The following is a 26862-nucleotide window of genomic DNA, read 5'->3' as shown; positions in this document are numbered from 1 at the left end:
CAATTTATATTGACTCTCAATGGAAACAAGAAGAAATTAAAAGTCATGTCATAAAACCATTTTATTGAGTTTTGTACTTGTTTTGGAATAGTTTTTGTTGCTTTTTTTAACAACTTATCAAACAGCTAACAAACTTAACAATGAGAAGAAAAACGCAATCATACGGAATCATAGTGTGAAATTGACATTTTAGCATGTTGAAAACGAAAGGAAATGGGCACATTAGTAAATTTTAACAAGAAAGCTAAAATTCAAAAGCAGAGAAAGTTTTTATCACAAAGAGCAGAAATGGTATGATAATACTATTCCTACTATTAACTAAATAATGTAATGCCTTAATATTATCCTATTGTCCGACCAACATGGACATTTAATGTCTATCAAAAACTAATATATATATATATATATATATATATATATATATATATATATATATATATATATATATATATATATATATATATATATATATATATATATGTGTGTGTGTGTGTGTGTGTGTGTGTGTGTGTGTGTGTGATTATATATCTTTGCAAACGACGTTTTACCAAATAAGTGTGTCTTGTATATCGCCTTCTCAGGCGTTGTATACCAGTATCAATAATTGTTCCGATGCGATAATCAGTGTCGTCTGCTGTTCAAGAGAAGAAAGCAGACTGCTGAAATTCCGATGATAGAAGCAGCGTTAACATTTTGGATTATCAGTGATTTAAAGTAAATGAAAAAAAAAATGTCGTTGACAAGGGATTCTAAAAGACAGTATATTCATTCGTTTAAAAATAATAGGTAAGCGCATTTTGAAGTTATGTGGAATAAAAAATAAATAGATTTAAGATTTATTTTTGTATTTTTCTAATATAAAACTTTATATACTCATTATTATTATTATTATTATTATTATTATTATTATTATTATTATTATTATTATTATTATTATTATTATTATAAGTAGTAGCAGTAGCAGTAGCAGTTGCAGTAGCAGTAGCAGTAGCAGCAGCAGCAGCAGTAGTAGTATATAAGTATATACAAAAATTAACCAATGTATAATATAATTTTTTATTAAATGGCTTTATTACACAACTGTGTAGTGGTTTATGTGATATTCAAAATGATTGTAATTTAACACATTTTTTCATTATTAAACATTCTACCGGAATTATTTATTTACATTATCATTTACTCAAAGCATACCATAACCTGGAGAAAATCAAAAATATTAATCAAAGGATAATTTTATAAGCATCAGTTCATAAGAATAGTTTACAAGTCAAGAAATTAAATGTCAAAAGACTTTTAATATAAAACATTATCATTTAAAAATTATAACTCCCATTGTAAGGAATGTTTTTCTGGAACTGGCATAAATTATCGCGTTGTTACAATGAATAATTTGACTTCCGAAGTAAAAATGAGTATTGTCGGAGTTATGATCCTTTCATCACTGTATTAATTATAGTTCTTAAACTATTGTATGAATTATGATTCTTTAATTATTGTATGAATTATGATCCTTTAAATATTTATGAATACTGATCCTTCATATATTGTATGAATTATGATCCTTCAACTACTGCTGTATATATACTGTATGAATTATGATCCCTTAAGCATTTCATGACCTTTGAACTATTTTATGAAATATGATCATTTAATCTTTGAATATTGTATGATTAACGATCCTTTAAGTATTGTATGAATCATGATCCTTTAAGTGTTGTATGAATCATGACCATTTAAGCTTTGTATGAACTGTGATCATTTAACTGTGGTGTGAATTATGATCTTAAAACTATTGTGTGGAACAAAAAATACAAATTACGAAAACTAAAAACAAGACTAATGTCTGTTTACTTTTATTGCTCGAAACATAGCTAGATGTAGCATGCAAGAGCTTATAAAAACTGCGCTCATTAAATTTATACTACATAATTTGTTATTGTTTTTACACTGAAATAGGCATATGTAGGTTATTTTGATATCATAAAATTTTGAATTTTGTTTGAAAAATCATTCTCTATGCGATACAGTATATCATACAGGTGTAAAAAAATAACATTGGTCTGAACAGTTTAATATCAAGACAAGTTATTTTATCATGCTTTAATTGCACAAAAACGCCGCAGATAGAAACGACTTTCGTTTTAATTACTGTGACATGAATTTTTGATGTATTGCTCGTGGTTCTTGTGTGAACCATTGCACAATAAAGCTTATTCTTCATTAACAGATATATGAATGATAACTGCAATGAAATAGTGCAATATCTGGTAGGTTATCGTTTAACTACCTGTATCATTTCTAACAAATTGTGATCATTATTATTTATTTATTTATTATTATTATTATTATTACTATTATTACTATTATTATTATTATTATTAATAAAATTTGTCACCCTTGTTTTATTTTGCTTGGACATTAACCGTAATCTAGAATAGAATAAGTTACTCAGATGTAATATATCAATATGTCATAAATTTGTGAAATCATTGCAATAACAATAATTATGTTTTTTTCATAAGTATATGCCTACATGATAAATACTTTTTGTTGAAAAAGTAAATGGTCTTCATGCACGAAAAAGAATGAATTTACTTATAAAGAAGATAGGATAGATAAAGTATTAGAAAGAAATACACTTGTACAATGTAAAATATTGCTAATCGCTTATGATATACTATAATGATATACTAATTGGAAATTTGTAACATTGTAAAGAAGGCTAAGTATGATTTATATGTGTGTGTGTCAGGCACGCACGCACACGCACACACACGCACGCATGCACACGCACGCACGCACACGCACACACACACACATATCATTAAAGAATGACAAGCATTATCCTATGTTATAATATATAGCATACGTAGTTTATGTGTTTCGTCTCTCTGCTTCCATCAACAGCGATCGATCCTGACCTGTATTAACTATGAAAGAACTCTTCTTCAGAAGTAAGATTTATTTGAATTTCTGTGACATTTGAACGACATATAACAGTCTTCTATCAGTTATTCTGCTTCAAATACAAATGTCGTCTGCAAAGCGGGAAACAATAATTAAACGCTGTCAGCCAAGCCCGTAATAACGTGCTTTTTTGTCTATCCAGCACCAGGAAAACTCTATGAAATTTGTTCCGTGTGTGCACGATAATTCTGTTGAATAGCGTAGACGTCTATACAACTGATAGTTTTATGATGGTATTACTGCATGCTCGTGTGTTAAAGATTTACGCAAAACTTCTTAAAATGCGTGTCACTCTAATGCAATACTGACTGAAAAATCTTCGTTTTCAGTGGTATAGAAACGTATCAACAAGACGATTTTAAGTATTTTCTAAATTGTCATGACGTCATATGAAATGAGCTTAAAGAATATGGTCGTCTGCTATAACTGCTATGTTCTTATGAAAATACGACATTTCCGTGCATTTATCGACTTCTGCATATTCACTACATACTCGTTCAATGTTTTCTCAAACATATTAGAGCTTCAAATAAAAAGTCTTAATGGAAAATAAAATCAAAATTAGGGTATATGATTGGCAGGTTCGCAATAAAAACCTAACAGAAAGGTCAAATTCAGTGAAATAATATGAGAAAGAGAAAATTATAAGTAAGGTAAACAAAAACAGGAGAATGAAAATTATGGGATGTAAATATGACAGTAAATAATTGTCGTTGGTGGGATCTAAAGTGAATATAGGTCTTTTACTAAATAATTCTACGGGAAGATGTGCACACACGCACGTTCAACATACTTTTCGTCTAATGTGATTGAAGCAGATCTGAATAAATCTCAAATCATTTCAGTTTGAGGAAGCCCTGAAATAACTGAAATGATGCTCGTGGGATATTACCAACAGGAAATACTGTTTAATCAATCCCTGAAATATCCACTCAAGCAAAACTCAATATATAAAACATTTATTCCACTTTAACATCGAAAGATGAAATTGATCTTTTCAGCTGTTAACAAAGTCCATTAAGGAAATATATTTTTAATGATATCTCGAATAGAGCATTCGAGCAATAATCAGATACGCTATATTATATTTACGGTACAACCTTTCAGGAAAAACAAAGCCCTCCTTAAGCAATAACCTCTGTAAAAATATTTAGGTTTTCCCTAAAGTAAGATTATCTAATAAGTCTGAAATGTATAAAGCTATATTTATGTTGTCTGTAGTAACAATATTATTATTTGATTAAATAAAATATGATACCAAGTACATGTATGAAAGAAATTTGTTTTAAATACAATGCATTTCATTCAGAATATGGCATGCATGAAATTATTGCAAAACGTTACAATTCTTACATGAAATAGCAGCGTTATATTTTGTTCTGATTACGTACAATATTCATGTGCAAATAATAGAGACATATTATATCAAAACTATTACATTATATTATGAAAGCAATCTAATTTTTTCGTTTATAAATTTTATAAGAATATACCAATATACCCTTAAACCTCTGGAAAGCAACACCAGCGAACATTATTTGTTTGTTTGGTTTAACTGGTCTACATATAGTAAATGTAATATGGCAGTGAGACAGGAAAGATATAACAAACTTCAAACATCAGGTATAAAAATCACGTCACCTGCTGGAGCTAGGAGGTGCATAGACACCAATTATTTAAACCTATTGGTCACCTCTTACGATCACTCAGGAATATACGGTGATTGCAATTCTTATGCCTCAACCATCGTCGGCAACCCCTCAGCCACACGGGACATCACCCAGTATTGACCTAAATCCTTGTTTCCCAAAGTATGTTACTCTGCGGAGGTTGCACTGTAACAAAATATCAGCGGAAATAATCATTCTTTAACGGTCAACATTCAGATCAGATTTAACTAATGGAAATGCATACACGAGAGATTAAGTATTTCTGTTTTTACTTTTTTAGAATGCCAGTTATTGTTGACTAAATTGTATTCACGTAAATCAATTAAATACTAAAGGCTTTAGAAATTTTGTATTTTAATTGAAACGAACGATTCTTTAATGTCATTTGTTAATTTCTGTCGACTTTGATTAAAAATAGAGGATTTTTATCTTATTTCTGCGTGTGTATACATGTATATGCTATGACGATGATATTTTATATCATTATATCACTATACACTAATTATTTTGTTCTACATTCAATGTGACATTTAACGCTATTTTATAAAACAAATCTTCAGCGCAATTTGACGACATTGTAATTTGACTCTGGTTTCTGAACTCCAATTAACCTTTTACATCCTGTTATTCAAGTGTCTTATTATCAAGGATTCTTTTTTATTGCAAGAACAAATTGCCGATGAAAGAAAATTCAGAGCAAGTTTATTACAGTGTTGTTACTTTCTCATAATGAAATTAAATTCAATGATATTTAAAGGATATTCAGTAAGAATTTATTCATTGAATAAATGAAAATAATAATTTTACTCAAATATTCTGAACCATTTAAGAATATTTCTTTGCGAAATGTCAATAGTTTTTCATAACTTTTATATATTGGATTTGAAATAATTAATAACAAACACTTTGCCAGATGATTCCATAATTATAATTAATGAATTAATTTAGAAAATACATATCAAATGTGAAGGTTATAGGCAACATAGCATTTTATCGATATACCATGTAATATTGTTAAACAGTTTAAAATAAAATAATATCTAATTACATGTTTATAGAAAGAAAATAATTGACATAAATATGAGCAAAGAAGTATGTTTTGTTTATTAATGTCAAATCCAGATCTTACGCTGATTGGTGTAAACATTAATATCCTTATTATTTTGATTATCATAACGTAATGCACTCCAATGATGTCTGTAAAATATCTAAATAATGTGATGCTTGTAAGAATGATACATTTTTACAAAGCAATCTGAGCCACATCACGACAAAACCAACATAGAGGGTTTGCGACCAGCATGGATCCAGACCAGCCTGCGCATCCGCGCAGTCTGATCAGGATCCATGCTGGCTGTTCGCTATCAGTTTCTCTACTTGTAATACGGTTTGTAAGCGAAAATCATGGATCCTGATTAGACTGCGCGGATGCGCAGGCTAATCTGGATCCATGCTGGTCGCAAACGCATTACGTTGGTTTTGTCGTGACTCGGCTCATATGTATCACATCAATAGGATTTTACTGGACCAAGAATCGTAGCTTCACTCTCGTCATAGGAATTCAGAACTACCAAATTTCAGGATGTTGACATTTAACATATCAATATAAGTTGATATAAAAATATGAATTAAAGCACGAACAATCTTTAACTTTAAATACTATACTAAAATGTGTGTCGTAAATAAAGTGACGTTTTGTCGATAACCGATTGTCATCAACATAATTATAAACGTACATGACTGGACAAGTTGTATCAATATACAAGCAAACCTCTCTTCAAGTAAAGAAATCATTAAAAAAATTAATGTTACATGTACTATTCTTTAAGCGAAATCTAGATTTTTTTCCTTTGTTATGCTTGTTTACATTTACATTTAAATCAAATTATTCGATTTCAAATTTGTATACTACATGAACTAGCCAATAGCGATGCTGATGAAGATTTACAAGTAGATCAAGAAATGAACTTTATTCTGACAAATTTTATTCAAATCAGTTTCTATTTATCGCTTTGATTATGCATCAACATATGGTAAAATCTTGAAGAAAATGGATATTTGCTCTTTCAAGTCTGATATTGAAGCATCTAATCTTGCCAACATATTGTCCAATTTTCGTTCGTACGTCAATCGAACTCTGCTTATGTTTTATGATATATATATCGTATTTGAGTAAATTATGTTTGCAAGATCGTATCGATTTATTCAGGGAATAGACATATATTGTTAAAATTAAATTATTGTTAAATGTATAAAGTTTTGTGTATGTATGCCTCATGGGCTTTTAAGCCTAATGGTTTTGATTGAAATAAACTGTATATAAAGAAAACTTTATGAAATTATTTAAGCGCCTGACCAATTTAATTTTGTAAATACTTACTTATAAACTTTAAACTATACTTAAGAAACGGAAGCGACAACATTACTTCTACTAACTAAAACATATTAGTGTTTAATAATCATATACTGAATTTGTAAAGATCACTTTTCTTGCAATTAGAAGATTCATTTTTCATAACAATGTTACAATTACGAGATATATACGCTTAACTTAAGTGATGTTTTTTGGGGTTTGTTTTCGTAAAAGGACCGTTCAGTTAATTTAAGTCTGCAATCAAAGTTTCCTGGCTGTATACTTCGTTTACACCATTGTAAGACTTCGTCTATTTCAAGTTATTCAATTTGACAAGGAAGGGCTAAAATGTAAATATTGTCGTGTTTTGATTTTCTTATAGTTAAATTTGATTTTCTATTTTTGAAGCAATTTACAGACAGTCGAGGACATATTTCAATAAGTTATCGTTAGAATATGTTTATCATTAAGGTTTACGGTTGTTGTGAACATTGTAATAAAGGTCATTATAATGATGGAACCGATTTGTACTTTTAACAGATAATAATAATAATAATAATAATAATAACGTAAAGATACAAGGCATATATCATAAAAATACAAGGTTTACAACATAATGATACAATGTATATAACATAAACAAACAAGGTATAAAATATAAAGATACAAGATATATAACATAACGATACGAGGCATATTACATAATTATACAAGGAATATAACCTAAAGATGAAGCATATAACATAAAGAAACAAGGTATACAACATAATGATACAAGGTAATAAATCATAGAGATACAAGGAATATAACCTAAAAATAAAAGTCTTACAACATAAAGAGACAAGCTATATAACATAAAACACAAAACATATAACATAAAGGTCCTGGGCATATACCATACAAATACAAGGTATGCCATAATGATACAAGGCACACAATATAAAAGAAACAAGGTATATAACATTAAAGATACAAGATAAATAACATAAAGATACAAAGCATACACCACAAAAGATATAAGCATACAACACAAAAAGATACAATATAAATAATATTAATATAGAAGGCATACAAAATTAAAGATAAAAGGCATACAACTTTAAAGATACAATAGAACATAAAGATACAAGACATACAACATTAAAGATACAAGGCATACATCATAAAAGATACAAGGCATACAACATAAAGATACATATTTTATAACATAAGAATAAAATGTATAAAACATAAAGATATAAGGCATGCAACATAAAGATACAAGGTATACAACATAAAGATACAAGGCATAAAATATTAAAGATACAAGGCATACAGCATAAAAGATACAAGGAATATAACATTAAAATACAAGGAATATAATATAAATATACAAGGCATACATCATAAAAGATACAAGACATACAACATAAAGATACATATTTTAAAACATAAGAATAAAATGTATAAAACATAAAGATACAAGGCATGCAACATAAAGATACAAGGTTAACATAATAAAAGATACATAGTAAATAACATAAAGTTACAAGGCATATAATATACTTTTATCTGTACTTTAAACGGATAAAAATAATTACATAAATGAAATAAAGATGCATTATAATTATATAACAATAAATATACAAGGTAAATACAATGTAAATTCATTTTGGTCAAGCCTTTGCTATTGTTATCTTTTTGTGTAACATTCAAACCGAGATATAAAAATAATCTGAAATTTATATTCATAAAAAACTTATGACTTTTATGTTTACCTTTTCTTTTTACAGTTTACGAGGGCGAATCTTGCAATCTCTTCACAGCCGGGCGATGCTAATATTTGTGTGTATGTTGGTTATTTTGGAATGTCTATGTGTTATGGCAGAACTTATGGTCGATCTTCATGGAATCAGAGGTACAAATAAAATTATGTGTAACTTTTTAATAGGTCACATATTTGGGTAATTTGTTATGTTTCCATCTACTTCAAAAAATATGTGAAAGATACTGTCACGAAACATATAATTACTAATGTATATACCAACTTTACTAATTTATTCAGTGAAAAAGACCAACAGTCCTAAACACATAAACGTTCAATACAAAAACAATTGAAATACATGTAAGTATGATTGGTGTAAAAAAATGGTGTTTAAGTTGTTATGCTGAAAACATGTAGGTATGATGTCCACAAAATGCTATCTAAATTCTAAAATTCTAATTAGGTTTTCTTTCTTTCTTATGCTAAAATCTACGAAGCTGTGTTTTTATTAAAATAACATTTCTGCTGCTTACCAATTTACGTAATAAATACCAATTGTATGTCTCTGTTCAGTAGAAATAAAGTAGGGTTACAATACATTATATAATTTTATGATTGCCACAAGTGATAAATATATGCAAACATGAATCATTTATATAGTAGCTATTCTATTGATAACACTCTAATTTAAATAATTTCAGAAAATTAAATCTAGTAGTCCCTATTCTGAAAACCGTTATTTTTAAATTAAAAAAAAATTGAACATAAATCATATCTATGGTTTTTGAGCTTGCTACAAAAACAACAAATACATAACCTTCTTAAATTCTAGATTAGTTAAAAAACAATATATCATTTGTATGAAACAGCATTGAGACATTTTAGTGTCATTTTAATTTCAGTGCGGTTCGATCACGAAGAAGCGGAACTGGACCTTTTTACACAAAAACTTAAGTCAGATGATAGAGAATGTGTAACAGATGCAAACTCTCTGGGAGATGTCTTAGACTTAGTTATAAATACTCAGTTACACTCCAGAAATACCACCAAATGTCTGCATAGTTCAAAATCTTCTTTAAATTCAAACAGTCACAATGATGATGCCAAAAGAAGAAAGAGATATGTAACTTCGGATGATGAACGTGAAATGAGTGAGAAAGAAGAAAGTGTTATTAACGAGTCAAGCGCAAGACCTCATAGATATTCAGTTAAAAAGAGGTCGACAAGAAAGTCTAAGAGAAACACTCATGATCCAAAAGTGTTTGTGTTTACCCTTCACGTTGATAAAGAAAATTACATGGTGATATCGACATTTGAAGATGTCTGTAAGTCAGTCTTGCGCAAAACAAACGGCAGTGTTCATAGTACAAGATATGATGGTTATAAAGAAGAAAATGAAAAGATCCAAACAATATCACACACTATCAAATATATAGGCTTCTCAATCCTATCTGTGATGGTTGTAGAGGTACGTAGAATAAATTCAAAACAGTTGATGTTTTCAAACAAGATTCAACATAACACGCAAAAGCATGTTATTTTAATATATTTTGTTTGTGCAACTTAATTACTGGTAATATTTCGGTCCTTTGTTGCAACAAAAGTCAGCTTTTTGTCACCTTTGATGTTCAGATTTTATTTCACATTCATTTTCAATGCTAGTTTAATACAATCATAGCGCTTATTTGTCGGAGTGTCTTGCAATTTTAAAACTTCTATCATTATACTTGTATGCATAATAGTCCTTGGGTTTATTTTTTATGCATTGAAGGAATAGTATATAAAAGCAAAGCAGTTCACTGCAATGTATTACACTGGTCGTTATTGTATCATTATGGTTGTTATACGATAAAATCAATCATATACATGCGGTTTAATACCAACCGTATAGTCAGGGCAATTTGGTCCTTGAAAACTCAGATCGTCGTTTGCAAATAATCTTGCCAAACGTAAGTCGTAATTGAACGTGAGATAGTTCGTGCCTAGCATACAAGCTGTGTGTCTATTTATTTTCCAGAATCTCCATAAAATTCGTAATAAAAAAGACAGCCATCGCTAAATCAGAGCACTATTACGGTAATGTGTCTGCGAGTATTGGTTATGTCATGACAGGCCTATTAAATGTGTGTCTTGATACATTAGCTGTACAGAATGTTCTCACCCTTAAAATATCTTCATAAGGAGTCATTTGGGAATACTAAAGACTCTTAATAGTAATCAGAAACCTTTATGCATTTCAGTAAAATTGATACTTGGAAAACCTGATTTTTTTCTGCTTCGTCAAATGCGTTGCTAAAACGAGAAAGCAGAGTGCGTTATGTCTATATATACCACAAACTATTTATTTAAACGGTTTTGCCTCTTACACAGACATCTCCATTTTAAATGGAGACTTAAAGGGCCTCCGTTTAAGAACATTTTGGATTTCTAAAATGAAAAAAGAAAACCACATTAAGCGCATGCATTATTAAAAAAGATGTTTTAAACACCATACTTTCAAAGAATATATATCTTGTACTTGTTTGGCGTGTACATTAAAATGATAATACTAATAGAAAATAAGAAAATATAATTAATCATCGTTAATGCTGAAGGACTAACACGTTTCAAGTGAGTACAAGAAGGGTATTTCACTATACTAAATTGTCTGTTTAATGAATTGTTTCGGCGCCTTCATTAGATGATAACTTTAAGACATTTTCCCACGCGAAAATGATGTTAGTTACTATGCCATTTCTATTTCTGATGACAAGCAATAAATCAAATAGATCTATCTAATGTTGTGGTGAACTGACATACTTAAAATAACATGATCATCTATATTATGGTAAGTTTTACGGGTCAACAATCAAGTTGTGGGTAAAATTGATAAAACCAATAAATAAAGCGGTTAATGATCAGGTACTGTGTATTTTAAGTTTTCTTTGTTTACAATCAACAAATTTATCTATTCATGTTATCTTTACTTTAAACTACCAACGATTTAAAAAGAAACAATTTTGATATGATATTAAAATAAATGTCTTATTTTACGAGCTTGATATTCATGATAAAAGAATATTCACTTATCAAAAACTACATAAATATACTACATATTCAACAGTACACTGCCTGGAAAAACCTGTATATATTTACTGTTCAAACAGGCAATTTATTGACAATGCCTGTGTTTTAAGGATAGTGACAGAGAGTATTGCAATTAAGCTTATTCCATTTTTCAGACATTGTTAAAAATGGTGTGTCTTGGCTGTGTGTTCTTCAGAAAGAAAATTGAAGTAAGTACCCTGTTTTAATAAATGGTTTATGATTGAATGTATTTATATCATAATATAAGGCATAATTACTAAGCTAAAAACATGTTATCATTTTCATTTTTCACAACCTTTCTTTGCATATATTTAGTGTCCTACAACATTTTCCAAAAGGTTCACCAATTGTAACCTAAGTGAACATTTGTTTTTTTCGTGTTTTGGCAATTATTTCAGTTATAGTGAATAAGCATTTTGTATGGAAGTCAAAAGCAAATTGTCACATTCAACGATCTTATCTTCAGGTTATATCTCGCACATTTGTTATTGAAGTTACAACAGTATATAACACATATGTTCCCATTTTATAGTAACATTGCGTTTTTCCATTTATCAGGCATAATGTGCTTTTAATTGTTATACCTATTTGTAGTGTAATAAGACCATGACTAGGATAGAAAGCTATAACGGTGAAACATGGTTAAATGTGTTCAATGTCAAATGTCCGTTAAATATACTTAGGTGTGACAAACATGATTTTGTAAATGTAGGAAAATGTAAAATTCCAACGTCTGTATTTATATTTATTTATTTATTTATTTTGTATTCTCATTAACATTGATGCTCTCTATTGTCTTAATGGCAGGTATTTGATGCGGTCATTGTGTTGGTGTCTTTTGTATTAGACGTTATGTTTATTGACAGTAACTGGTATGAGACAGGGAAAGACGCTACATCTATTCTTGTTCTTCTGTTACCATGGAGGATTGTACGAATCATCAACAGTAAGTTCTAATATCTCCTTAAAATATGTTTCATTAGCAAGTATTGCTAAGTTTTGTTCTGATTCATTATTTCTCATTTTTCACGTCAATGCAATCTAATTAATGAAACTTTACGTTTTGAACGGTGATAAGACTTTATTTTACAATTAATTATAAAATTGATCAAATTTTTCAATAACATGTAACTGATACACTCTTGACTTAAATGTGACTTAACTTTGAAATATTTCAGTATAAGCGCCATGATGCATTGTCTTCCTTTCCTGTTTTACGTTTATGGCTAAATACTGAAAAAAAGAATTTATCTTTTAAAATATTTATGAATTTTCATACAAAGAAAAATTATCTATTTTCTTATACTCTGTACATTACAGGTTTCGTGATGACAATAAATCGTAAACATCATATAGAACTAATGACCGTAAAGCGGTCTAAGAAGAAAGTAGTGCTGAAATTAAAGAAATTACGACATCTCATGCTTGAAATGCGGGTAAGTACATCGCGTGTGTGTTTTTAGTCATTAACCTTTTTTTATTATCATATATTAGCTAATTATTTACGAATTCGAAAAAAGCTTGCTTTGTTTGGTCTTGTTTACATTAACATTATGTGTGTTTATATACAATGAAGTTTGGTTTAAACATATTCTATTTCGAACATTTTGTACAGACAAAATCATTATACATTATTGAATAACATAATACAATGCTGAAAAAGGATCAGATACAATGCAGTTTGAGCTATGTTGGTAATTTAGGAATTTAATGATGCAATAATCTATTGGAAATTAGTGCAAATGATATAAATTTGTCGATATATTGCTAGTGAATAAAAGATTACTTTAGCAACATTTTAGAATATCACAGTTTCCAATTAATTTACGTTCGAATTAAGATGAAGATGTTAGAAATGCAATGAAAATATAGAGAATAAAACAATACAACAACAACAACATCAACAAAAAGATCAGCACTCCGTCAGACAGATTGACATCAATCTTCAAATCGAAATAAATCATTGCATTGAGTCATTTAGACTGTGATAGCTAGGCTGTGGCATTTTGATTAATGACTGAAAGTTATGCCAAGGAATGTTTACAAACCCTTATATAGAAAGATGTCGGTGTGTACAAATATTGTGGAGAAATTTCATACAATATTGTTATTAGTTTCTTCCTGTGTTTATGTTTCCGTGATATGTTTGGATAAAGAGATGAAATTCCTATTTAGCAATATAATTGTTTAGAATTTCAATTTATTATTCCTTCTTGCCATTCTTTCATTTCAGAAAATATTGTTGATATTTTTATGACCCAGGTTATTGTTTCAATTTCATATTTGACTTGTTCAATGATATTGTGGATTGTAATGCAAGTTGTGATCACGTTTCTGATATTTGATGCACTAAAAAAACATCGTAACAACTGATTTACTGTTTTCCTTACATTTAAACAAACAGTGATTCATTTAAAAGATAAAACCGCACGCGCCATCATTGCAGTCCATTTTCATATTCGTGATTCGTGGTACCAAATATTTAACTTAGTTTGAGATGTGATTTTCATCTTATAGGTTAAAATAAACATGAAATCCTATTTTAGTTTAGTTTATAGGGTGTATTTTGGTCAGATCGTGTAGGAAGCTATAAGTTTCTAGACACATTCTCTACTCCGTTCCTGGAAATTACCAGTACTGAGCAATGCGTGTAAAGTATCTTGCTCAAGGGGGTTTAAACCCACGCAGCTAGAACTTCTGAGATTAGAGGTCCAGCTCGTTAACCACTAGGGCAAGCCACCACTTATCCTATTTTGATTAATATGATTTTCATTTCATTGAATAATTTTCAAATGAAATTTAGCATTTTATCCTCCGTTATTAGCAACATTATCAATTTCACTTTCATTTGGCTTTATTTCTTTTATCAAAATTTCATTTTAACAAGTAGCAGAAAAAGCACATGTCAGTCAAAAATATATCATTCTTTGCGAGAATGTCGTACGAATGACTTGGACGATACTTGCAGCAAATGGAGATTTTTTAAAATTACTATCTCTACAATTGCAGAAAAGATAAATGTCATCAAAAAGCTGCTTATTCAAAAAGCCAAACAACTCCTTAATGTATAAATATGTGTTTAAATTTCATATCTGTTTTTATATCAATTGCTCGGTACCTAGGTAGTAGAAATAATTTTACACTTTGAACAAATGGCTTACGGCAGTATGACTAATGACGGCCTGAGCAAGGTCATTGGCGTAAGACGACGGACGCGACCGGTACCTTTATATTGTAATTAAATAATGAAATCAAAAGTTATCAAATTAAACGTGTATTTTAATGCAAAAATAGCGTTATTGTATAAATTTTAAAAGCATCAACAAGAAGCCCTCGTATTTTTTTAGAATTCTAAGAAATCTTTTTCTTTCTTTATTTTAGAGAGATATAGATCTGCTTATTACACTTTCTAAGTCAAAGGGGGCATCAGATCCTGAGATATTTAACTGCATATGTAAGTATTATTGGGATACATATTGTACTAATTATATTGATCTGTGTGTTTGCTATATTTTCACTGGTGTTCTAGGTATTTTTCAATGTAATATACAATTAGATATATAAATCATAAACAATCGCCGTATGAACACATCTGCGGATGTTTCTAAATTCAAAATTTTACCAGTTCATGTTTAAATGTTGAATTCTGCTTAAGCCGGTGCCAGGGGCGTGGATTGAAGTTTGACTTGACTTGCACTTGGCAGTACCGTCCATGAACAGGCTCTGCAACATTTTCAATTATGCCGTTTTGGACTTTCTTTATGGATTAATTTTCTATTTTCTCTATTTAACCATTATTGAAGCTATAAATCACTCGTGCTTTTGCATAATATTTAAAGTGTATATTGTATTATATTTAAGGCTTTATACAGAATTGATTCTACAAAATGTACAAAAAGTTCTTCAATGATAATGTTGCTTTTAAAACTTTACTGGCACACATAAAATGTATTTCTTATTGTGTTAGAATGTAAATGGACTTGTTTAAATCATCATGGAATATTGTCAATTTTCTTTTCATTTTCTTTTTCATTCAGATGGGAAAGGTCGGGGTACTAAATCCCTTACAGCGATCACAAGTTTTGCATCGTTGATGTTTATCAGCACACTAGGCAAAGATCCAAGTAACAAAACCAACTGTGATGATATGTATGGAGAATTGATAAGAGATATTCTAGGTGACGATGATGAAGAGGAAGATGACACTGACATGGACAAGACCACTACAGATATTTCAAATGACAAGGTTGCAATTTCAATAGATTCATTAAACAAGAATAGTACGGAGTCAACTGCGTTCAAATGTTACGATATGCGTTATGAATATATTTAAGTACAAAGTTAAGTCTATAGTTTATACAGATTATTTTAGCTCGATTGTGTTACACAGCGACTTGTTTTGTTAATGACGATGTATAGTTTGATATGGATACAGTTATAATAAGTGTATTTAGAATAATGAAAAGCAATGCTGTCAATTAGTCCTGAAATGTGTATCACTTGTGTACATACTAAGAAATTGATAATAGAAAATATAAATTTTGATATCACAATTCAATTTTAAATTATCTTGGTATATGTATGAACTAAACTTAATATTTCACTATATAGGAGACATTATTCTGTTTCAAGAATACATAATTTAAACAGTTTATCTTATCTTTACTTTGTCTTAAAATTACTTCAAAAATAAGAACATATTATTTATTAATTATCAATTAAACGTGTTATTAATTCGTTTCAGGATATGTATACGGATATGCAACGAGTGAATACAGATGAAAGTTTTATAGTCCCAAGTGTAAATAAAAGGAAGACTCTTCCTGCAATAAAAGCTGTAAATTCTAATGCAAAAATAACTCGCCGTGTGACGTTACCAAGGCGACACAAAAGTTGCAGTGATGACGAAGATCCAGTGTTTTATGTAAATAACGCTTATGACATAGATGAAGATTTAAATGCAACAGGTCCATCTTTGTATAAATATAAACGTGATGTAAAGAGTTTACCCCATATCTGCTCGTCTGTTAGAGGCAAAAATTATGTGGTAAGTACATTCTTTAAATGTGTAATCAAAGTAAGATTTTTTATTATATTTGACATAATGTTCAATTTCATGTTATTAGCTTTATAAGCAATAAGGATAAAATTCTGGATAATAAAAAAGGGACGGACGTGTTGATGTCCAGCAAGTTAATTTAACTTTGACGTAGAATTCGTTAATTTATTTTCCCTAATCACGAGTTTTTATTTTAACTGACAAATAAAAACAACAACAACAACAATAATAACAACAATAAATAGAGGATATTCAAGTTCGTTTTTTTCTATATATACAGGATTTATTTTCATCGAGTGGTGTGAAATGAATACTTCATGAGTGGCTGTATTTATAGAAAATAACTTAAATAACTTGTATTTTCTGTTTATTATATACATTTTTTTTATTTTGACATAACAATTTGAAAGAATTTCCGTTCAATTTTTTGTACTGGCAGAATTAAGAAGAAAGCAGTCCGGCAAGACACCAGTGAAAATATGGAAAATATGTTTCACTGCAATGAAAAATAATTTTTTACAGTTAAAATACGAAAAATGAAAATACGCATCTTATTTCATCAATATTGCTCAATATTTCATTTTTAAGTATATAAAAGTCATCATGTTTGCTTAAGCATTTATTCAGGTAATGCCTTACCAGAGATAAGTGCCAAAGTGCATTAATATATTGTGAAACAAAATATCTTTTTAAACAGATACATTGTAAAATTACTTCTTTTTAACTTTTACTTTAGGAAAACCTTTATATTCACTCTGTAAATACGAGAGATGAGCCAGAGTCACTCGGAAATTAAATGAAAAGTTAAGGAATATTTTTCAAAAATACATACCATAATCACTACGAGAATATTTATGTGTAATTATTTCTCTTACAATTAAACAGCAATTATCATAATTGAACAAATTATAACCAATATGTGCATATCTGAGCAAACATAGTAATACGTATACGGCATTCAGTCTGTGACAACGTTATTAGCATTGATTTAAAACATACACAAATATTTTCAATGCGTTTTCTGCTGCGCATAATACAAAGTCAATGCATAAGGACATGTTGGGTGGTCATATTCTCTTGTTGGGCAAGTTTGGATATTTCTCTCCATACGTATGCTTCAAATTCAACCCTTTGAGTTGAATGTTGGACGCCAACTTTTGTTCTGAAATGGACACGACATTTGGCATTTAACGAACGATTAAATAATGTATTGATTAGAAGAGAACTTACATTTAATTTAGTAAAATGTTATTATGGTATTGATAGTACGACATTTTACAGGATTTTAGATTATGTATTATTGATATTAGTAATGCAAATTATTTTCTTTCCACGTGTAATACACGTATATTGTAGAGTCGTTTAAAAGAGTTAACAACAGTCAGTCTAAACTATTTGTGAACAAGGGTCATATTTCTTTCTAAATGTACATAACGAAGAAGTTTAAAAATGATTATTGTTCAGTCTTCATATGCACATGATGCTATGATTGTAATGATATGAACAAGAAATTGTAAGATAACTGTATATACAAACTGCTGCACATATTTACATTTAACTATTATTTTTTCAGACATTTGAGGTGACAACGCAAGTGACATATTTGTAAAGAGCTAACAAAGTATAGATGAAAAGTATGCTGACTTCTTGGTGAACCATGCCATGATGATTGAAGTTGTGTTCAAGTGAAACAGACCAAAATGATACGGGATTTTAATATACTTATGATGTGCCTTTAATCTGATGGCTGTACAATATTACGGATGCAAATTTTGGTTACATTTTACAATTTGTTTGTGCAAAAAACTAAACGAACTGATTCAAATACTTTTCATACTTCTATATTATTTACGAGGGCGTTTACAAAAAATATTTTATATTACTCCTAATATCTACAATTTAAAGTTTTCAGATAACTTTGCATTAAATCAAAATATCCATGCTCTGTCTCTTAAAACCATCGACATGATACCTGTAATATAATCATATGTGCCGTAGTTAGTTATTAGTTTATCAAACTACATGTATATAACATTGGTAACAATCTAACATCGTCATAACTAACATAATTTATTTTAGATTTTAATACTATCATTTTACTTGTGACAAATTTGTTATGTTTGTGTTCCATTAATAACACTCAGTATCATACCACATATATGTTGATCTACCATTTAAAGAACCTTTTAAATGGTAATTTGAAATAATAATATAAATTATTGATTGAAGATTGTTTGATACATAATTGACAAATAAATGAATTACTGAATTTATGTAAGAAATTGCACTTGTACATGTGAAAGAAATAGTGTTATTCTTCAGACAATCCTGTTTCATACTTATAAAGTACTTATAAAACAACTTTGTGCATGTTTGATAATATACTGATTTTATTTTCAATGCCATACAATACGAATGTACTGTATATAAGCTGTTAAAGCTTTAATAACGAAATAAACAGTACGAGTGAGATGCGTTCGTTGTTGCTGTTGTTGTTTTGTAATCAAATGATCCACAAATAAATCCATACAAATGTTTGATTTGCATGTGTCAACGTAAACGTTTTTTTTATAACAATTTTACTATTACTTGAGATTTCTCGATAATACTTAACATCAGTAATGATGTTTGACAAATTTGAATGCCATTTTCATGAAATGCCAATAATCAAGTAGACATGCATGAAATAAACAAGTTATTGACAAATCATAAGCTTAGTTGTGTCACCCTAACTCCGCTTGAAGCGTCTTAAAGTTAAGTTCAAAGCAGTTTATTTTCTTAGACACAAATGCTCACGAGTTTCTTTCTAAAAGGCGAAATAAATGACAGGTCAAGAGCTTTTAATGGTAACATATTTTGTCCTTGTTTACTTGAAATGAACACTGAATATTTCTAAATAATGCAGAATATTCAATACCGGAGAAAAAAAATTAACAGACACGTTAAAAGTGTTGATACAACACATGTACGTTTCTTGTTTATCACTTATCGATGGAGGCAACCATGCAGAAGCATAGTAATTTGTCTCTAGAAAGGCACTTCGTTTCAATAAATACTGTAATTTATATAAGAGTTTCCTTCATATGTGTATTTACATGAAAATTCATAAGAAGCCAGAATAGTTACCAGAAATGTTCACCAATTATTTGTACATTAAAGTGTTGTAAACGCACAAGAACTAACGATTTTCTCATTAAATATATAATGCTGAAGAGAGTTTATGGCTTTAGTTTTTGCTTCGTCAAAGTCGTTAAATTTACTCAATCATATATAGGGATATAATATTTGATTCTTATAATAATGCAAATGTTACGATTCTTCTTGTCGAGGTTATTTATTCCTGACACAACACAGTTCTACAATGACGAGTAACTATTAATTGTTTTCTTTTCTATTCGGCTCAAGGTGATATTCGAAATCGTCCACTTGTAATAATTGAAATAATTGGCAGTATAGGACGTACTAACTGTATTGTATTGTAACAATATGTTCACTGAAGATCCGACAAACTAAACTTCAGGGAAGAACCGTTTGCTGATGTTGTAAGAACTCGTGGTTCAACCCTTTTGCTACTTTTGTATTTATATATGTATTATGATAATATTATGTTATAAATGTGTAAAAAAAGAACAATAAAATATGTTTAAATCAAACAAACTATGCTAAAAGAAACTTGCCGTTTCTGATACAGAAGATAAGCTTGAAATATCAATTTAAACAGGTATGACATCACAAATATCGTAACATGCAACATGTCAGATGAGAAACTTGCAATGGCAACTATTTGGTCCTTTCCGTCAGTCTTCGGTTAAGGACCTCGATCACAGTAGTATGAATACACAATACGGATACGGTATTCCGGTCTAACCTCCGCTAAGAAACTAAACCTATAAACAATTAGTAATTTAATGCTAGGAGTTGTTGACTAGTTTTTTCCCAATATATCAAGTAAAAGTCAACTTCATAGATATAATTGTATACAGTTCATTATTTATATACTTGTTATTATGGTCGTAGAAATCTAAAGTACAAAATGCCAACCTGTTAACATTAAGTCGGATTTGTTTATAATTATGCATCACTGGGTATATCTACATTAAAAATTGTTGTCAGACATTTTTTCAATCATATTTGTACCAAAACAGACATTATTTTCCTTAGGATGTCAAATATAATATACATTCGTTTAACATTATCGAAGATTACACTCCCTGTTTCTGTTCACATTTGAGTCCATGTGGTACTTTTTTCAATCCGTATTGTTTCCGAGGTTATTATGAACAATATCCTAGAGAAACTCGATTACATGATAAACGCAGTTACAAATATAAAATCTTAAGAAGTTTCAAGAAAGTACCATCCGATGATTCAAGTCAAAGATTGATTAACTGATTAAATATTTTACGGATACAAATTACAATTGAAACAAAATGTAGGGCCCCATACACCATCTCTAAAAAACGCTTGCATTTACGAGCTATATACCAGCAATCACGCATGGACACCCTTGAAAATTCGTCACCTTGTCCGATGTATTAAAATAACGGTACGCTGCAAAGATCAGACGTCATAAAGTAACCCGTATTTAACTATAACTGTTAGTGGTATAGAAAAGGCTTAATAACCAATCTTACGTCAATCATCGATGAACTAAAAATAGACGCTGCTATACGTCTGCCTGCAAGATTAAGTCTTTTTTCACTAAGGGGGGTTTAAGTATTTAACTTGAGGAGACGAAGCACGTTTTTTTTAGTTTTTCGATGTTTGACGTAAGATTGGTTATTAACTTTTTTTAATAACAACATTTAAAAAGAAAAAATAGGGGTTTATTTTATACTTTGATTTTGAAAGCGTCCCGGGTTATTTTAAATACCCCGGACAAGGTACAAATTTTTTGGGGGGCCATGCGTTTTTTGGCGGGTATAAATCGAAAATGAAAGGGTTTTTTTAAAGGTTTGGTTGAGGGGGCCCAAACATTTTTTTAAATTTGAAATTTTTTGGTATCCGTAAAATTTTTAATCAGTAATAAACCCTTGAATAACCCGGATGGTACTTTTAAAAACTTTTTAAGTTTTAATTTGTAACTGCTTTTATCATTTTAATCGAGTTTCTCTGGGATTTTTTTCATAAAAAACCCTCAAAACAATAGGGTTTTAAAAAAATCCCAAAACAGGAAATCAAAGTGAACAGAAACGGGGTTTTTAAAATTTTCGATAATTTTAAACCCCAATGAAAATTTTAAAATTTGAAAATCCAAGGAAAATAATGCGTTTGGAAACAAATATGAAAAATTTTTGAAAAAATTTTTTAAATGAAAAAAACCCAAAGGATCATAATTAAAAAACAAATCCCGACTTAATTTTAAAGGTTTTTTTTTGTATTTTAGAATTCTGGGACCATAAAAAAGAAAAAAATTAATGAACTGATATTAAATCGAATTGATTTTTACTTGATTAATTTTGGGAAAAACTATCAAAATTACAAAAAAATAATTTTTTATGGGGTTTTTTCTTACGGATTTAAACCCGGAAAATACCGTATCCGTTTGTGTTTTCATAAAACTGGTTCGAGGCCCTTTTTCCGAAGACGGAGGGAAAGGGGCCCCAAAAAGGGTTGGGCCTTTTGAAATTTGTCATTGACATTTGCATTTTCAAATTTGTATGTAAATACCTTTTTAAAATTGATTTTTCAAGCTTTTTTTCGATCAAAACGGCAAGTTTTTTTTGCATGTTTTTTTGATTTAAACATTTTTTATTTTTTTTTACACATTTAAAACAAATATTATCATAATACAAAATAAAATACAAAAGGGGTTGGGAACCACGGTTTTTTTACAAATCAGAAAAGGGTTCTTCCGAAGTTTAGTTTGTGGTTTCTTCATGAACATATTTTAAATACAATACAGTTAGTCCCCCCTAAAACCCCAAATTTTTTAAATTTAAATTAAAAGGGAAAATTTGAAAAACCCCCTTGAGCCGAAAGAAAAGAAAAAAATTTTAATATTTTACTCTCATTGTGAACGTGTTGTGTGGGAATAAATAACCCAACAAAAAAAACGTAACTTTTGGCATTAATAAAAAAAATTTATACCTATTTTGTTTGATTTAAATTTTAACAAATTTTGACGAAGAAAAAAATAAAGCCAAAAAACCTTTTACTTAAAATTTTAATAAAAACTTTAGTTCTTGTGCTTTAACAACATTTTAATGTAACAAAAAATTTGGTAACTTTTCGGGTAAATTCGGTTTTAAAATTTTTCATGTAAAAACAATAGAAGGAAACTCTTAAAAAAATTACAGTATTTTTTTTGAAACAAAGTCCCTTTTCAGGACAAAACATTTTCTGCAGGGTTCCCCCTCGATAATGATAAACAAAAAACTTTCCATTTTTTAAAACTTTTAACGGTCGGGTTAAATTTTTTTTCCCCGGGATTGAAATTCTCTTTATTTAAAAAATTTAGTGTTCTTTTCAATAAAAAAGGGGACAAAAATTTTTCCATTAAAAGCTCTTGACCTGCCCTTTTTTTGGGCCTTTTTAGAAAGAAACCGTGAGCTTTTTGTGTCAAGAAAATAAATTTCTTTGGGAAATTAACTTAAGACGCTTCAAACGGGTTTGGGTGAAAAACATAAGCTTATGATTTGTCAATAAATTGTTTTTTCATGCATGCTACTTGATTAATTTGGGATTTTTATGAAAAAGGCATTCCCAAAAAATTTTTCCCCCAAAAATATTAAATGAGTTTTTAAAATTTTTCCGAGAAATTCAAGTAAAATAAAAATTTTTATAAAAAAAATTTTGGGACAAATCAAATCAAAAAATTTTTTATGGATTTTTTTGTGGATATTTGATTCAAAAAAACAACAGCAACAAGAAAAGCTCTCCCCGTACTGTTTTTTTCGTTATTTAAAACTTTTAAAAGTTAATACCAAATCATTGTATTTTAGGTTTAAAATAAAAACATATATTAAAAACTGCACAAAGTTTTTTATAAGTACTTTATAAGTTGAAACAGGATTGTTTTGAAGAATCACCTTTTTTTTACATTTCAATTTAAATTTTTTACATAAATTTATAATTATTTTTTTGCATTAGTTCAAACAATCTTTAATCAAAATTTATATTTTTAAATTTTAAATTTTCCCTTTTAAAAGGTTTTTAAATGGTAAACAACATATATTGGGAAAGAAAATGATGTTTTTAATTGGGAAAACAAACAAACAAATTTTCACAAGTAAAAGATAGATTTTAAAAACAAAATAAATTTTTTATTTTGACGAGTTTGATTTTTACCCAAAAATTTATTAAATTGTTTTATAAATAATAAAAATAACTAAGGCACTATGATTATATTTCAGGGAATTTTCGAGGTTTTTAAAAAGAGCAGGGAATTTTTAATTTTAAACAAAATTTAAAAAATTTAAATTTTAATTTTGGATAAAAATAAAAATTTTTTTTAAACCCCCCTAAAAAAAATAGAAATATGAAAATATTTGAATTAGTTCGTTTAAATTTTTTCACAAAAAAGTAAAAAAGTAACCCAAATTTTCATCCCAAAATTGACAGCCCTTCAGATTTAAAGGACATCATAAGTATATTAAAACCCGGGAAACATTTTTGGGGGTTTTCATTAACAAAAATTCAAACATCATGGCGGTTCAAACCAAAAAGTAAACAAAACTTTTTTTTTTAAAAATTTTTTTAAAAAGTCCTTTTCGGCCCCAAAAGCAAAAAAAAATTAAAATTAAAAATGTCAGATTTGTTTAAAACAGTTATTTACCTTGTTCTATCAATTTCAATCATAGCAATTGCAAAATGAAACTGAACAATAAACATTTTTTAAAATTTTCGTTATGTACATTTAAAAAAGAAATATGAACCCCTTTTACAAAAAGTTAGATTACTGTTGTTTAACTCTTTAAAACGAATCTTTCCCTTTTTACTGTATTTCATGGAAAAAAAAAATTTATTACAAACCCAAAAATCATAATCTAAAACCTGTAAAAGGTGCATCAAACCAAAATTTTATTTTTTCTAAAAAAATGTAGTTCTCTTCAATTTAAACGTTTTTCGTTTTTAAAAGCCCAAAAGTCGTGTCCCTTTTAGAAAAAAATTTGGCGTCCAACCCTTCAACCAAAGGGGTTTAAATTTTAAGCATACGTAAAGGGGAGAAAAAATCCAAACTTGCCCCAAAAAAAGAATAGAACCAAACCCCAAAATGTTTTATGGGATTGACTTTTGGGATTACGCAGCAGAAAAAGCAAAATTTAAAAATTTTGTGTTTTTTTTAAATTTAATCTAAACTTGTCACAGACCCGGAAAAGCCCTTTCGGAACAGTTTTGCTCAGAAGCACATATTTGGGTTTTAATTTTGTTCAATTTTGATAATTGGGGGTTTTAAAAATTAAAAAGAATAATTAAAACAAAAAATATTTTCGAGGGTTATGGGATGTATTTTTTAAAAATATTCCCTTAAATTTCATTAATTTTTCCCAAGTGGGCCTTGCTCATCCTCGTATTTACAGAGTGAATTTTTAAAAGGTTTTTCCTTAATAAAAATTTTTAAAAAAAGTAATTTTAAAATGTATCTGTTTAAAAAAAAAATTTTTTTTTTCACAATAAATTAAGCACTTTGGCAAATTATCTTGGGAAGGGATTTTCCAAATAAACCCAAGCAAACATATGATTTTTTTAAAACCTTTTAAAAAAGAAAAATTAGCAATATTTATGAAATAAGATGGTATTTTTATTTTTTGTATTTTTAAAAGTAAAAAATTATTTTTTATTGAGTGAAAAAATTTTCCCTATTTTTAAAGGTTCTTTCCGGGCGCTTTTTTTTAACTGCATACAAAAAATTTAACGGGAAATTTTTTTAAAAATTGGTTTTTTCAAAAAAAAAAAAATGTATATAAAAAAACCCGAAAAAACAATTATTTTAAGTTATTTTTTATAAAACAGCCATCATGAAGTATTCATTTCCCCCCATCGTGAAAATTAAAAACCCGTATATATAAAAAAAACGAAAATTGAATATCCCTATTTTTTTGTTGTTATATTGTTGTTTTTGTTTTTTTTATTTTTTCATTAAAAAAAAAAACTCGTGGGTTAGGGAAAATAAAATTTAAAGAAATTTTAGTCAAAGTTAAAATTTTCTTTTTTCTGGAAAATTTAAAAGTCCGTCCTTTTTTTTTACCAGAATTTTTTCCTTATTGGGTTATAAAGCTAATAAAAATGAAATTGAACATAAAGGGGAAAAATATAAAAACAAATTTTATTAAAATTTAAAGAATTACTTTCCAAATTTAAATTTTTTCCCCTAACAGACGAAACAGATAGGGGTAAAATCTTTAATACGGTTTTTATTTAAAACAAAAAATGGCCCGTTTTTTAAATTTTATCTATGTATAAAACGTTATTTTCATAAAAAAGGATCTTTGCATCACCCCAACTTTTTGTGCCTTTGGAACTCACACGGGGAGTTAATTTTTCATTTGAATTTACAGCTTTTTGCAGGAAAAAGTCTTCCTTTTTTTTTTCAAATTGGGACTATAAAACTTTATTGTATTTACCGTTGCATTCCGATACATACCCGAAACGAATTTAAAAACACTTTTAATTTAAATTTAAAAATAATATTTTTATTTTTTAAGTAATTTTTAAAACAAAATAAAGATAAAAATAAAAGTTTAAAAAAGTATTCTTTAAAAAAGAAAAAATGCTCCCCAATAGAGAAAAATTAAGGGTTTTGTTATACATATACCAAAATAATTTAAAATTTTAATTTTGGGAACAAAATTTTTATTTTTTATTAAACAAATTTTTTAGTAGTAAAAAAGTGATAAAAACATTTTTAGACTAATTTCAGCTTTCCTTTTTTTTTTTCCCAAATACATTTTATAACTGTACCAAACAAAATAAACATGTCATTAAAAAACAAGTTGCGGGGTAAACAAAGAAACTTTAAAAAAATCTGTATAAACTATAA

The 26862-nt window shown here is 28.6% G+C and overlaps 1 protein-coding gene across 1 annotated transcript; it reads left to right on the top strand.

Annotated features, from left to right (window-relative positions):
• The first annotated feature begins 642 nt into the window (after window positions 1–642).
• LOC132724295 (uncharacterized) lies at window positions 643–19345 on the top strand. The gene is made up of 10 exons (XM_060709134.1): window positions 643–786; window positions 8763–8887; window positions 9637–10202; window positions 11956–12009; window positions 12629–12767; window positions 13142–13257; window positions 15203–15275; window positions 15859–16067; window positions 16566–16868; window positions 18454–19345. The coding sequence occupies exons 1-10, from the start codon at window positions 719–721 to the stop codon at window positions 18487–18489; spliced, it is 1689 nt and encodes a 562-aa protein (XP_060565117.1). The 5' UTR covers window positions 643–718; the 3' UTR covers window positions 18490–19345.
• The last annotated feature ends 7517 nt before the right edge of the window (window positions 19346–26862 follow it).

The sequence above is a fragment of the Ruditapes philippinarum genome, unplaced genomic scaffold (assembly GCF_026571515.1).
Source record: "Ruditapes philippinarum isolate M1 unplaced genomic scaffold, ASM2657151v2 ctg7075_1_1_1_1, whole genome shotgun sequence".
Classification (NCBI taxonomy): Eukaryota; Metazoa; Mollusca; class Bivalvia; order Venerida; family Veneridae; genus Ruditapes; species Ruditapes philippinarum.
This window is presented reverse-complemented; position numbering and strand designations above follow the sequence as displayed.